Below are 12434 nucleotides of genomic sequence, written 5' to 3'. Positions count from 1 at the left end.
TGCAGAAGTTCAAGTGCAACGTGAACCGACATCTTGCTGCCCAAATCCCTACATAGTACCCCAGTAGTTGTTGACCCTGATAGTAGCCCACTACACCAAAGTGGCAATGTGCCTTGTTTGGGGTGAAAATGTAATAAAAAATTTAAAAAAAAAAAACAAGCAAGGAAGGACATAAAAAATATGATTCAATATGCAAAAAGCATTTATTCTAGTAATTTCCAACAACTCGCGTCACTGTGTTCTAAAATTCTCACTCATGTGGTGAACATGTCTGTCAAGATGCTGTTTCAGGCACGTACCATTTTCTGTTGCTTGCCTTTCTTCTTTTTAAACCACGTGGCACATTTTCTCTGTTGTTGTATACGAGTCAAAACATGTCTGATCGCTTCCTTTGCACGATCACGTGCTGTTCTTTTTTTGCCTTTTTTTCTTCTTCCCATGTTGTCAGTGTGTGCACACTTGCTTAATTTGCATATATGCTAAGATGGCTTCCATTGCTAATATTTCCGTTAGTCAGCTATCATAGGCTGCTGCTGATTTTCTCACATGCGCCCATATGCGCTATGTTACACAGCCGGGAAAGCAGTGAACAGGAAGGGAATTCCAAAGGCAAGCAGACCAAGGAAAGAAGTCATCAGAGGAGAAAATCTTTTAGCATTTAAGAACTTCCACGGTGAAGGGGTGGGATTTTGCTGCCAGTTGGGTGGGTTGGCAATATTTTCATATAGACATTTTGTTACTTGTAAATATTTAGCAAAAATGATGTGCACTTTGCGTTATTTTCATTAATCGCACATCTCACAACAGCTTTATAAAGTAAGCCAAAAGACTTCTACCCCTCCCTATAAAATTTTGTTAAATACCTTTATATCTATTTTATCTTTTTTTTTTTTTAAAAAAACAAATCTTCATTGTTTGAAAATGCCATATCTTATTTCACTAATTTATTACAGCATGTGTGTTCTTGAAACACTCTTTCAAGAATCCTTCCATAGTGATGTTTCTTGACCTTCAGGCTGGGATCAAAGTGTAGTCCCGGTTTTCATTTTTTGCTAAAGAGCTATTTCACTATGCTCATTCCCCACTCCTATTTTGACTGTCTGCATTAAATTTGTCTTAGAAGGAACCTGCCCATTCCTAAAATCCATCTCTCTTTCATTTCTTCTCTCTTAAGTCCCACTCCAAATTAGAGATCAACCGGCTTGTTTTCGGTTCTAAATAAACCGAAAAACAGTTGACAATCTATTAAAAAAAAAAAGGCTGAAAAGTCTTATTAGCCATGTTTTTTGTTATCCCACTTATTTTATTCCAATGAATTTGGGTGTATACACATGCATACATTTATAAATCAAATAAAATTTCATCAATTAAAGCTATTTTAATTATGATTGCCCCTAGAGAAAAAGTGATATTATGGTAACTAATGATTCTAGCTAAGAATAAAATTGACAGAAGATGACCACTACCACTCCCTCATCCCCTTAGTCTACTCACCACACTTTTGATGGCCTTGTGCCTAATTTGTAAATGAATTATATTTTTACTTGCCAAATAAATAATTGAAAGTGTAGTATCTGTTCTGTCTTCAGTCAGTGAAGGAGAAATACTTTTAGACTGAGGCAGTTTTAATTTTTGCTGCAATTTAGAATTCTGCTTTTAGGAAACCAACCTTGTGTCTAACTGAAAAAAAAAAGAAAACTATTGACACAAGAGAAAGGTTTGTACATTTATAAAGAGAAAATGTTAAATTGTGTTTACATTTCAATTTTATCAAAATAATAAAAAAAATAAATAAATGAGATATCATAGATTGAACTTGAGAGGAATTTCACTATATTTACTCGTTTTTTCTCTTTAAACTAGACTGGTTTGTGATACATAGTCATTTTTTCCCTTTCCACATATACAAGGTGCCTTTAATAAGTTTCCAGACCTTTTTCGTATGGGCACTTTTATTAATAGTACCATCATAAAACTCTAGTCACCTTCAAAGTAATTTCCTCCGGCTGCAATGCACTCGTACCATTCCAATAACTTCTGGAAGGCTCCATGAAGTTCTCTTGTGTGAGCGTGGTAATGACCTTCATCACAACCTCTTTCATCTCCTCAATTGTCTCATAACGACAGTCTCTAAGGTTTTCCTTGAGCTTAGGGAATAACTAAAAGTCACAGGAAGCAAAGTCTGGACTGTAGGGAGGGTGAGCAACTGTCTTGATGCCCATCTTCATCAAATAGTCTATGACAAGGATGGAGTTGTGGACTGGTGCATTGGGACAAACTTCGCGCAAATCTTCCACATCTTCAGTTCCTAGCGAACAATTGTGTGTACAGTTCCCACACTGACATCAAACTGTGCACTTATTGTCTCTATAGACACACGACTGTCCTTATCCATGAAACTCTTTATTTGGCCAATCAACTCTGGTGGTCTACTTCCTTACTCCTCCTACACCTCGCATTATCCTTCACAGAATCCCTGCCTTCCTTGAATCTCTTATGCCACTCAGAAACTGATGCTTGATTCATGCAAGATGGTCCAAAAGCAGTCTGAAGCATCCCATGCATTTCTGTGGCATTTTTCCAAGCTTAAAGCAGAATTTTATTGCATATTTTTCTTCTAAAGTGTCCTCACAGCCAAATTGCATTTTTTTTTTTTAAATTCACCAGCTGTGACGATCATGCTGTAGCTGTTCATTTGAACCTGAAATCATAAAACTTGGTCAGTCATCTCATAAGATGTATAGCAATAGCATTCTGAATTTTCAAGAGTCTACAATAAAAATACCTGTACAAAAAAAGTCTGGAAACTTATTGAAGGCACCTTGGTATTTAGTTAAATTGATGTATCTTTCATTTTTGTAAGTTATAATTATTGTATCTATTCTTAAACTAATAACAGTAAATCTCATATAAATCAATTTTAATGTTTTTAACTTTGTTTTCATGTACATATACTTTTTCATTATATTTTCTATGAATATTTTTCATTAATATTATTTTACAGCATCTATGCATCGTTTATTTTCTATTCTACTGTACAATTACAATTGTACAATTATTGTTATGCATTATTATATTGGTTTTTAGTTTAATACTTATGCTTTTTGTTCTTGTATTTAGTTCTTCGAGCTGGTGTCATTAGTCAAGCTAAAGGTTCAGCATATATTGAACTCAACAAGACCAAAGTGATTTGTGCTGTGTAAGTATGTTCATTACATTCATCCAGATTTTATATTAGCTGAAGTACCTGTCTACATTAGGTAATCTATTATCTAAACGGCTATATGCCTGTCTCCATATTTTCAAACGTCAAATCGTTGAACTTTGACCCCTTAACAACAAAATTTCTGGCCGAAAACCGATTAAAAAGATTTTCCCAAATCTCAATAGCCTTTATGTCAAATCTCAAGTCTCTAGACCGAAAATTGACAGTTATTTGGTAGAGAAATGCACACACACACACACACACACACACATTTTCACTTTTATAGATATATAGATATAATTATAAAACTGTGGACCATCCGTCTGCTCTTGCTTGAATCTTGTCCACCAAAAATCTAATATATAAACGGCTATATGTCTATCTGTGTCCATATTTTCAAACTCTATCTCCTCTGAAACTAAAAATCGCAGAGTGGTGCTATGAGCCTCAAATGATTGGATTTTTTACAGGCATTCTTTTATGGATCTGTAGCCGGTTAAAATTGTTTTTAAGGGGTCAAAAATGAAAAAATTGTTAAACATATTTTACATTTATCTTAATTTATTTATAATTTTTAATCGGTTTATATGTATGTCACGTTGGTACAGCGGTAACGTCACTAGCTTTCAAAGCTACAGTTTCAGTTTCGATTCTAGCTGACGGCACCTAAATATTTCTTTTTTTACTTTTGAAATCATGACTCTATAATAATATATACGAAATATAGACAAATTAAAATATCATATTTAAGTGTATTTTACGCGCTGGCAAAGGCACCCCATCCTTCTTCACTAATCTATTATATAAAAGGTAAATATCTGTTTGTGTCTCCAACTAAAACTTGAAAAATATGCAACCAACACCCACAAAGTTTTTTTTTGTTATGGTGTAACTCCAGATGTATGATATCTAAAATATAAAAATGGCAGTCACCTTGTATGATAGGAATGCCAAAAGTTTTGATAAGCAACAACAACAACAACAAATAAGATACTAAATATTGGTAGGTAATAGTGTCATTGAGAAATTTTACAGAGCTCACAATGAAAAAAAAATATTTTTCTTAAGTGACAAATTATTGTTTCTTTCCTATTTTTTTTTTTTGTTTTTTAACAAAAAAAAAAAAATAACATGAAACCGTTATTAAAGTTTTCAAAAAAAAAAAAACTTGTGTAGCACAGTACAACAGCAATAGAAACAATTTTAACGACCTGTTCTGATACTACACATCACTTTCAGTCCTTGGTTAGTGGAGGAGAAATCCTTCATGACTGAGACAATTTTTATTTTTGTTCCTATCCAGAGTGCCCCTTTTTGGGAGCTGGATTTCCCCCACATTAAAAACCGACCTAGTGTCCAACCCTGCCCTCATGGGGAGGCAAGTAAATAGGAACGATACAATTCAAAAACAAACTGAATTGTTAAATTTGCAAATGCAAAAACAAAACTTTGAACAACAAAATGAACAATAGTTTAAACCTTAAAATTTTAAAACAGCAAAACATTCGAGAAAATATTTTACAAAAGCAACTCGAACAGGCAAAATGTTTGAGAATATTTCAGCTGAAGGTATCTCGAATTCACTCGTTGGATTCCATTTTAGACTGATGGATGGAGAAACTTTTTCGGCATATTATAGAAGGTATGAATCTGTTATAGAATCTGTTTCCACAAAAAGGGTGATTTATAAGTCAGGGAAAATCATACTGTTATTGCAAAAGAAAACACAAAATACTCAAATTATACCTTACCAAAAAAACAAAAAACAGAGAAGGTTTCTTTTGAGGACGCTGATTATACACATATACCTAATTTTATATAAATAGAAATTTTAGTAACTAACTAGTTAGTCATGCCAGATCGCTATTGCTTCACAAAGTTAAATACTTGAAATTAAGGGTGTACCGATTAATCGGTAGGTAATTGGTAATCGGTCTAATTGGCCACTTTACTGATTAATCTGCTGATTAATTACTTTTCTCTTTCCTATTAACTTTAAATCATTTCATCATTGCCAAGTGACTCATCAGATAGCTTTGACACATTAACATAGTAACTGCTAATTTAACTTAACATTTAATCAAGTGTCTAGTCACTATTATGGTTTTTTTGTCTTTATCAAATAAAATTACAAAATACAATTTCTAATTCTTAAATGAATATAATTAAACAATTAGATAAGAAAAAGAAATTACAAACCAACTACAAACATAAACTTTATTGTCGTTTATCGCTGTTTCCATCTATGTGATTGCACTCACGAATTATCTGCTGGGAAAGATGATCAACATCTGCTATTCTTATAGAGTATAAGGATGAAGTACTGTTGCCACATCTGGGCAAGAGCTGCTAGAAAGATCTTATCCACCCTTGACAGAGCTGAAAATAGACCATAGCCTAGTGAGGGATTCCCTTTTCTCTTCCCTGCAACCTCTTTCTTACAGAAGAGACATTGTGAGCCTGTCTCTGCTTTTCGTTATTTTAATAGTAAGTGCTTGTCTGAGCTCCAATCTATGGTCCCCCCTTGCCAAACTTTCACGAGAAACACTTGTCTAGCTGAAAACACTATCAATTAATTTCCCCCACTCTTATCCGTGCCTAAACCTAAATGTAGATTCCAGGAACAAAGCTTCTTTTTTAGAACTGCACACCTGTGGAACTCACTTCCATTTGCCTGCTTTCTGGCTGACTATAATATGATTGTCTTCAAGTCCAACGTAAACAAGTTCTTGATGAGCCGTTCCCCTTAAGTAATCCAATTTACCAAATTTCCACTACTAACAATTACTATGTCATTTTCCCATTGACCACTATACACTTATTAACCCTTATCCTCGAGTGGCCTTTGGGCCTTGGTAAGTGGTGACTCCTTTGTAAAAAAAAAAAAATAAAAAAGTAGACTATTTGTTCGAGGTGGCCCTTCTTTCGGCTTCGATGATACGTTGTATGGTGGTTTTTGGGACACTGAGCTCATTTGACGATCAATGCATTGATTTCATTGGACTCAACTTTTTGGAGGATGCATTTTCCAGTTTTGTCAAACACTTTTGGAAGGCCAGTTTGTGGTTTTTGTCTAGGACATTACCAGTTTCACAAAATTTTGATATCAAACGTCCTTCTAGAAAATGGTGTTAGAAATGGGCTTATGATCAGCATAAATTAAATTAATTTTTTCAGAAACTGATCAATTAGTGGTGCCATCAGCTCCAGATTTAAACGCTTGTTTGCCAATTGTTAAGGGGATATTTGAAAATTGAAATAAAAATGTTTTAAAGGCAAATCATAACTGAAAAGCCTTTTATTATAATTAAATTTGACGGTAGCTGATACATACAGTGTTTTATTGCTCTATAAGAGAACATACGCAGGAGAGTGATGTGTAACTTATGGCCCACCCTATATTTTCATTTAAATTACCTCCATTGATAATTAATGAGCATATTTTAAGAAAGGCTTTTGTAATTTATCTTTTTTTTATCAAATACTTTAATTACTGTGAATATCATCAAAACTTTTGCAGATATATAGGAAAAATAACACAATAAAATTACAAATGAATAACACCAAACATTAATTTATTATACACTGTTTAAAAAGTAGTTATGCAAATTAGACAGACATATGAATGTCTATGAGTTTTTTATCAGTATTATACATGGTGAAGAGTTTTGAACTTAAATATATTCTTTATTTTTGATGATATCTTTCTGACTAAGACATTGGGAAATTTTAAAAAAATGCAATATTTAAACAATTTTTGTTTATGAAAAATAATGTCTTTTAAATGTTGCCCATTTTCAGCTTCACATATTTGACAGATTGCAGAAATTTCTGGATTGTAGTTTAACTCCCTCATTTCGTCCGCGAGCTGGCAGACCTCAAAACAGCAAACCCTAAACCTTGTAAGAATTGAAGGAAAACATCAAGAACGAAATATATTCTGCAATCTGCTGTGAATAATGTTTTGGCAACAGCACAAATATGCAAAGCTGAAAATAGGCAAAATTTAAAAGCCATTATTTTTCATAAATAAAGATTATTTAAATTTTGCATTTTCTTTTTTAAAATTTCCCAATGTCTTAGTCAGATTGTGTTAAAATTACAGAAAGATATAAAAAAATAAAGAATGTATATAAGTTCAAAACCCTTCAGTGACTTTTTGGACAGCCTCTATATAAGAATATTTCAAAGCATTCTTTTGTATTGTTGATTTAAATGATGCTCATTTTGATGGTAATATATGAGTGATCAGTAATAAAAAAAACTTTCCCATGTATTCATTTAAATATTTGTAAGAATATGAGTGCTTGATTAGAAAACTAAGCCACAAAAACTGCCCTTAGATTTGATTAGTAAATAATATATTTACGTTAGATTTCAATGAAAAATATAAAGTAAATAGAAATAATATTTATAGATATTGTATTATGGGCAGCAATTTCTTTTCTTTTTCTTTTTTGTGCATTTCTTCGTTATTAGAACGAAATTTGAAAATCGAAAGATTAAATTTCAAGTAAAACCAATGGTACCTACTTAACTGTAATGTCACATTAATGAACATATTCAAGAATTACTGATAAGCTAGAAAATTAATTATTAATGAAAATAGTCTTCAAAGACAACGAACATTGAGTTTTGTTAAAAAAAAAAAAAAAAAAAAAAGAAAGAAACCAGAGAGTTTGCCTTGTAATGAAGGAGGTAATAATTTTCTGAAATCTTGGGCCAATTTAGTATAACTCAATGTTTGCTAATTGTCTTCAAAAACTATTTATGTTAATAATTAATTTTCTATCTTATCGTTTTTCATAATTTTTGGATATGTTCATTACTGCAACATGATAGGTAAGTAGATACCATTGGTTTTACTTGAAATTCAATTTTTCATTTTTTTTTTAATTTTGCTTTAATAATGATGAAGCAACATTTTCTTCTGCCTAATGATGGTCATCTTCATTTCTTATAATGATGGACCTTCTCAGTCTGCCATTTTCGCTCTAGATAACTACTGGAAATCGAATCGTTTATTTTTTATTGACGAAACTGAAAAAAAATAGTGTAAACTCGTATATTGTTTAAAACAAAGAAATGTAGGTGGTGTTTTTCTAAGTATAGTATATAAATGTCCTTTGGAAGAATATCTTTTCATATATTTTATAATCAATGGTTATCTTTTGTGTTGTTTTTTGTTTGTGCAGTAATATGATGCTATATAGTGTATAGTGTAAAAGAAAACAGGCATCTTGATTAGATTCACGTCGCTTTTTTTCTTTCTTTTTTTTTTTTACAAAGGAGGCACCATTTATCAAGGCTCAAAGGCCACTCGAGGATAAGGGTTAATAAGTGTACAGTAGTCAATGAAACAATATCATAGTAATCTTTAATAGTGGAAATTTGGTAAATTGAATTACTTAAGGGGAATGACTCATCAAGAACTTGTTTACATTGGACTTGAAGACAATCATATTGTAGTCAGCTGGAAAGCAGGCAAACGGAAGATAGTTCCACAGGCATGCAGTTCTAAGAAAGAATCTTTGTTCCTGGAATCTACATTTAGGTTTAGGCACAGATAAAGAGTGGGGGAAAGTATTGATAGTATTTTCAGCTAGACGAGTGTTTTTTGTGAAAGTTTGGCTAAGGGGGGACCATAGATTGGAGCTATGATGAGCACTTGCCATAAAAATAAAAATAAAGCAGAGACAGACTCGCATGAAAGAGAAAAGGGCATCCTGCACTAGACTACAAAGTCTATTTTGAAGTCTGTCAAGGCAGGATAAAGTTTTTCTAACAGCTCCTGCCCATATGTGGCAACGGTACTCCATCCTTGGATATACCTGGCTCTTATACAGGTAGAGAATTGTATCAGCAGTGAGATATCTATTGGAGCTGTAGAAGGATCCCACCATTTTTCCAGCAACTTTGGCAACAGATTTGATGTACATGTTTCATTTCAGATCAGCAGTAAAGGTCAAACCCAGAAGCTTGTCAAAACATGGAGTCTCCCCAAGATGAAAGCCATTCATTTCAATTGATGCCAGACAGGGATCAGAGTTAATGATGTGAAGATAGAAGCTTGGTTTTAGATGCATTAAAATTAACCAGCCACCTCTTTCCCCATATGTCTGTTAAAGTGTTCTGGGTTCGAATAAAAGGACTTATTACTGTGAAAGGTGGGCTAGGCATTCTTACTTCTACACTAAAATTACTATTGAAAGAAAAAATGGCTGAGAGGATAAAATATAAAACTTTGTGAATATAACAAGAAGTCTATAATATCTTAAAATATGCATTAACAATAACACTAAAGTGTATATGAAGCAAAATTTGATATGCTACACTGGTCATTGAAATAGGGGAATATTTGACTTGACTTTATAAGAAGAAGATAAAATTTTATCTTTTGTAAAATGTTAATTTGTTGCTCTTTAAATTCTTTTAATTTATTTTTTAATAATAAAATAATAATAAAAAAAGAAACTGGGGATGCAAAAAAATTTAATTCTTGTTAACAGTTGTTGAAACAAACAAAATGTCAGAATTCAACACAATATGAAAAACAAATAAAAAACAGTTTATTAATTTCCATCAGTTCTATTAAATTTCCATTAAAGTTCCCCCTTTATCTTTCAAACACTTTAACCAAATTAATAAAGAAGCTGAGAACATTATTTCCCTCTCCTCAATAGACTATTGTTATAGTATATCTTTCTCTTTGGTCTTTTGGTCTTACTGGATTCCACAACAAGAATTCATCTAGTCTGGTGGAGTATCAGCTTTGTGCTGTTATTTAAAATAACATCACTTGGAGAAGTTTGTTAATGGTAGTTTCTTCCAGTTTTTGGATAAAATGTCTTCTAGTTTTAGCAGCGAAAAGACAAGGCAATAAATGGGTGTTGTATTTTCGCTGGTCTGTTCAATTTGCTGAATGAAAAGAGAATTTGTTGTTGCTGTGGGATTTTTTATATTTTATGCTCTACTCATGGAGAACTTTCATTTTTGGAGGGATACATCATTTCACCTCCATCCCATTCTACCCTTGAGTGTATCAAATCTCCAATACTAACGTACTGTATAAAATCTCCAATACTAACGCACTGTATATGCAATAACCCTTATCCCCGAGTGGCTTCCGGGCCTTGATAAGTGGTGACTACTTTGTAAAAAGAAAAAAAAAATGTATTCATAGACATAGCCATGTTATTTACAATTTTTCTTTTTCAGCATTTCAGAACCGATAATTGTAAAAAGGATGTAATAGCTATTTTAAAATATAATTTGTGGGCATGGGTTGTGTTTTTAATTGGTATTAAAGATATTTTGAAGATATGTTTTTGACTGAAAAATCCTATAACATTAAGAAAAAGAACTTTGTTTTCCTCTGCTTGTTTTAAATGACTCTGTTTCTTTGGGGGTGGGGGCAGGGCATACTAGATATATCCTCTATTATGTGATGAATCTTAAATGTTTGTTTTTGGTTTTACATAGGTACGGGCCCAGGGAGATAACTCGCCGTGAAGAGTTCAGCATGAAGGGTCAGTTAACGTGTGAATTTAAATTTGCCACCTTTTCCTGTCAACTGCGTCGTCAACACCAGGCGGATAATCAGGAGAAAGACCTTGCGATCCAATTGTTGGAAGCTCTAGAACCAGCGGTGTGCCTTGTGAGTTTTTGATTATTGGTTGTTTACAAATCTTCAATATACGAATATATTTATAGAACACTTACAAAAAAAAATTCATAAAAAACATGGCATTGGGCAATATTCCAATCAATAAAAACAACCATGGAACAAAAAAAAATAAAAATAAAAAAAGTCATTCCATTCACTAGCTATATATATATATATATATATATATATATATATATATATATATATATACATAAATTCATATTCCCATCTGTCTGTTTTTTGTTTGGATGTTTGTTTTCAATTTGATTAATATATAAAAAAGGTCCATTACTGCCTTATTTCATTTATTTCTATATATAGTATGATTCTATCAAAATATACACTCAAAAAGTAGCCTCATTTCCATATTACATTAAGGAAAATTAACTTTTACTAAATAGTTGTATGTTAGTTACTGTTTATAGTAAGAGAATTGCTTCAAGTGTTCTATTTAAGATTGTTATTTAAAGTTGATTTATATTGATAATATATTTAATTTATTTTGAATTATTGTTACTAACATTGATTTTTTTAGAAACTGATTTCAAATTATTTCTCCTGGGCGCCACCTGTTGTCTTCTATAATATAAAAGCGAAAATGTGTGCTAGTGTGTACGTTTTTTGTGTATGTCCGGCAAAGGCTTTTGGAGGGGTGTGTGGGTGGAGGTTCACTTTTTCTTTTAACTTTTTATATAGTCCCTAGATTATAATATCTACGATTTATGAAACGAGGTCACGTCTGTCTTTTATTTGAATGACCTTTACACAGTATTTTCATCGTCTTCCCTGGTCTCCATGTGTTTGTTTGGCTTTTCCGTATAAAAAAAGCAAAATTGAACTCAGAGAAAATGCATCTTCCTGGCACTTGTGCCAGGGACGTCCAGAAAGCAATGAGCTTTGATCAATGCGGACAAAACTCGTCATATCAGACAATTGCTATTCATTTGAACACTCCCCTTTTTATGGGGGAGCTAGTTTTCCCCAACATCTTGGGGAAACTGGTTTGCAGCCAAAGTTAAGTGTGGTATTTCATTCCCCTATGGCGTGATTTTTTTTTTTTTTTTTTTTACATAGGCATCACCACTTATCAAGGCCACTCGAGGATAAGGGTTAAAGCGTGTAGAGTAAAAATTGGGCAATATAGTAACCGTTAGTAATGGAGATTCAGTAAATTTGTTAACTTATATGGAACGGCTGATAAAAAACTTGTTTACATTAGACTTGATGTTTGACCTCATTAAATTTACGTACCTGTCACTTAGCTTTTTAATCGTTTAATTTCAACCATTCTCACACCCGCTGCCCTCGTAGCGTCGCGGTAAGTTATCAGGCTTCGGGTTCGAGCCTACCTGCCTACCAAAACTTTTTTTTTTACACCTCTAAACCCCCAGGCAATGCCGGGCACCCCCGCTAGTCTATAAAATAAAAGGCAAAATGTATGTGTGCGTGTGTGTGTTTGACAGATGCAACGGATCCTGATGAAATTGGTATCATTTTAAAGCTCCATCTCCCAGATGACAAATATTGAAAAATTGGCGAAAAACATTAATTCCTTCACCCTCA

General features: G+C 32.8%; 1 protein-coding gene across 2 annotated transcripts in view; it reads left to right on the top strand.

Moving 5' to 3' along the window:
• Positions 1-12434, top strand: part of LOC145294043 (exosome complex component MTR3-like) — a 167525-nt gene that overhangs the window by 48091 nt on the left and 107000 nt on the right. For both annotated transcript variants that reach the window (XM_080141030.1, XM_080141031.1), the window contains exons 3-4: positions 3121-3199; positions 10688-10862. In XM_080141030.1, coding sequence (XP_079997156.1) covers positions 3121-3199; positions 10688-10862 — 254 coding nt within the window. The remainder of the gene's footprint in view (positions 1-3120; positions 3200-10687; positions 10863-12434) is intronic.

Source organism: Euprymna scolopes, chromosome 15 (genome assembly GCF_053919585.1).
Source record: "Euprymna scolopes isolate OS-2025 chromosome 15, ASM5391958v1, whole genome shotgun sequence".
NCBI lineage: Eukaryota > Metazoa > Mollusca > Cephalopoda > Sepiida > Sepiolidae > Euprymna > Euprymna scolopes.
Note: the sequence above shows the minus strand (reverse complement) of the source record. Positions and strands in the feature narration are given on the sequence as shown.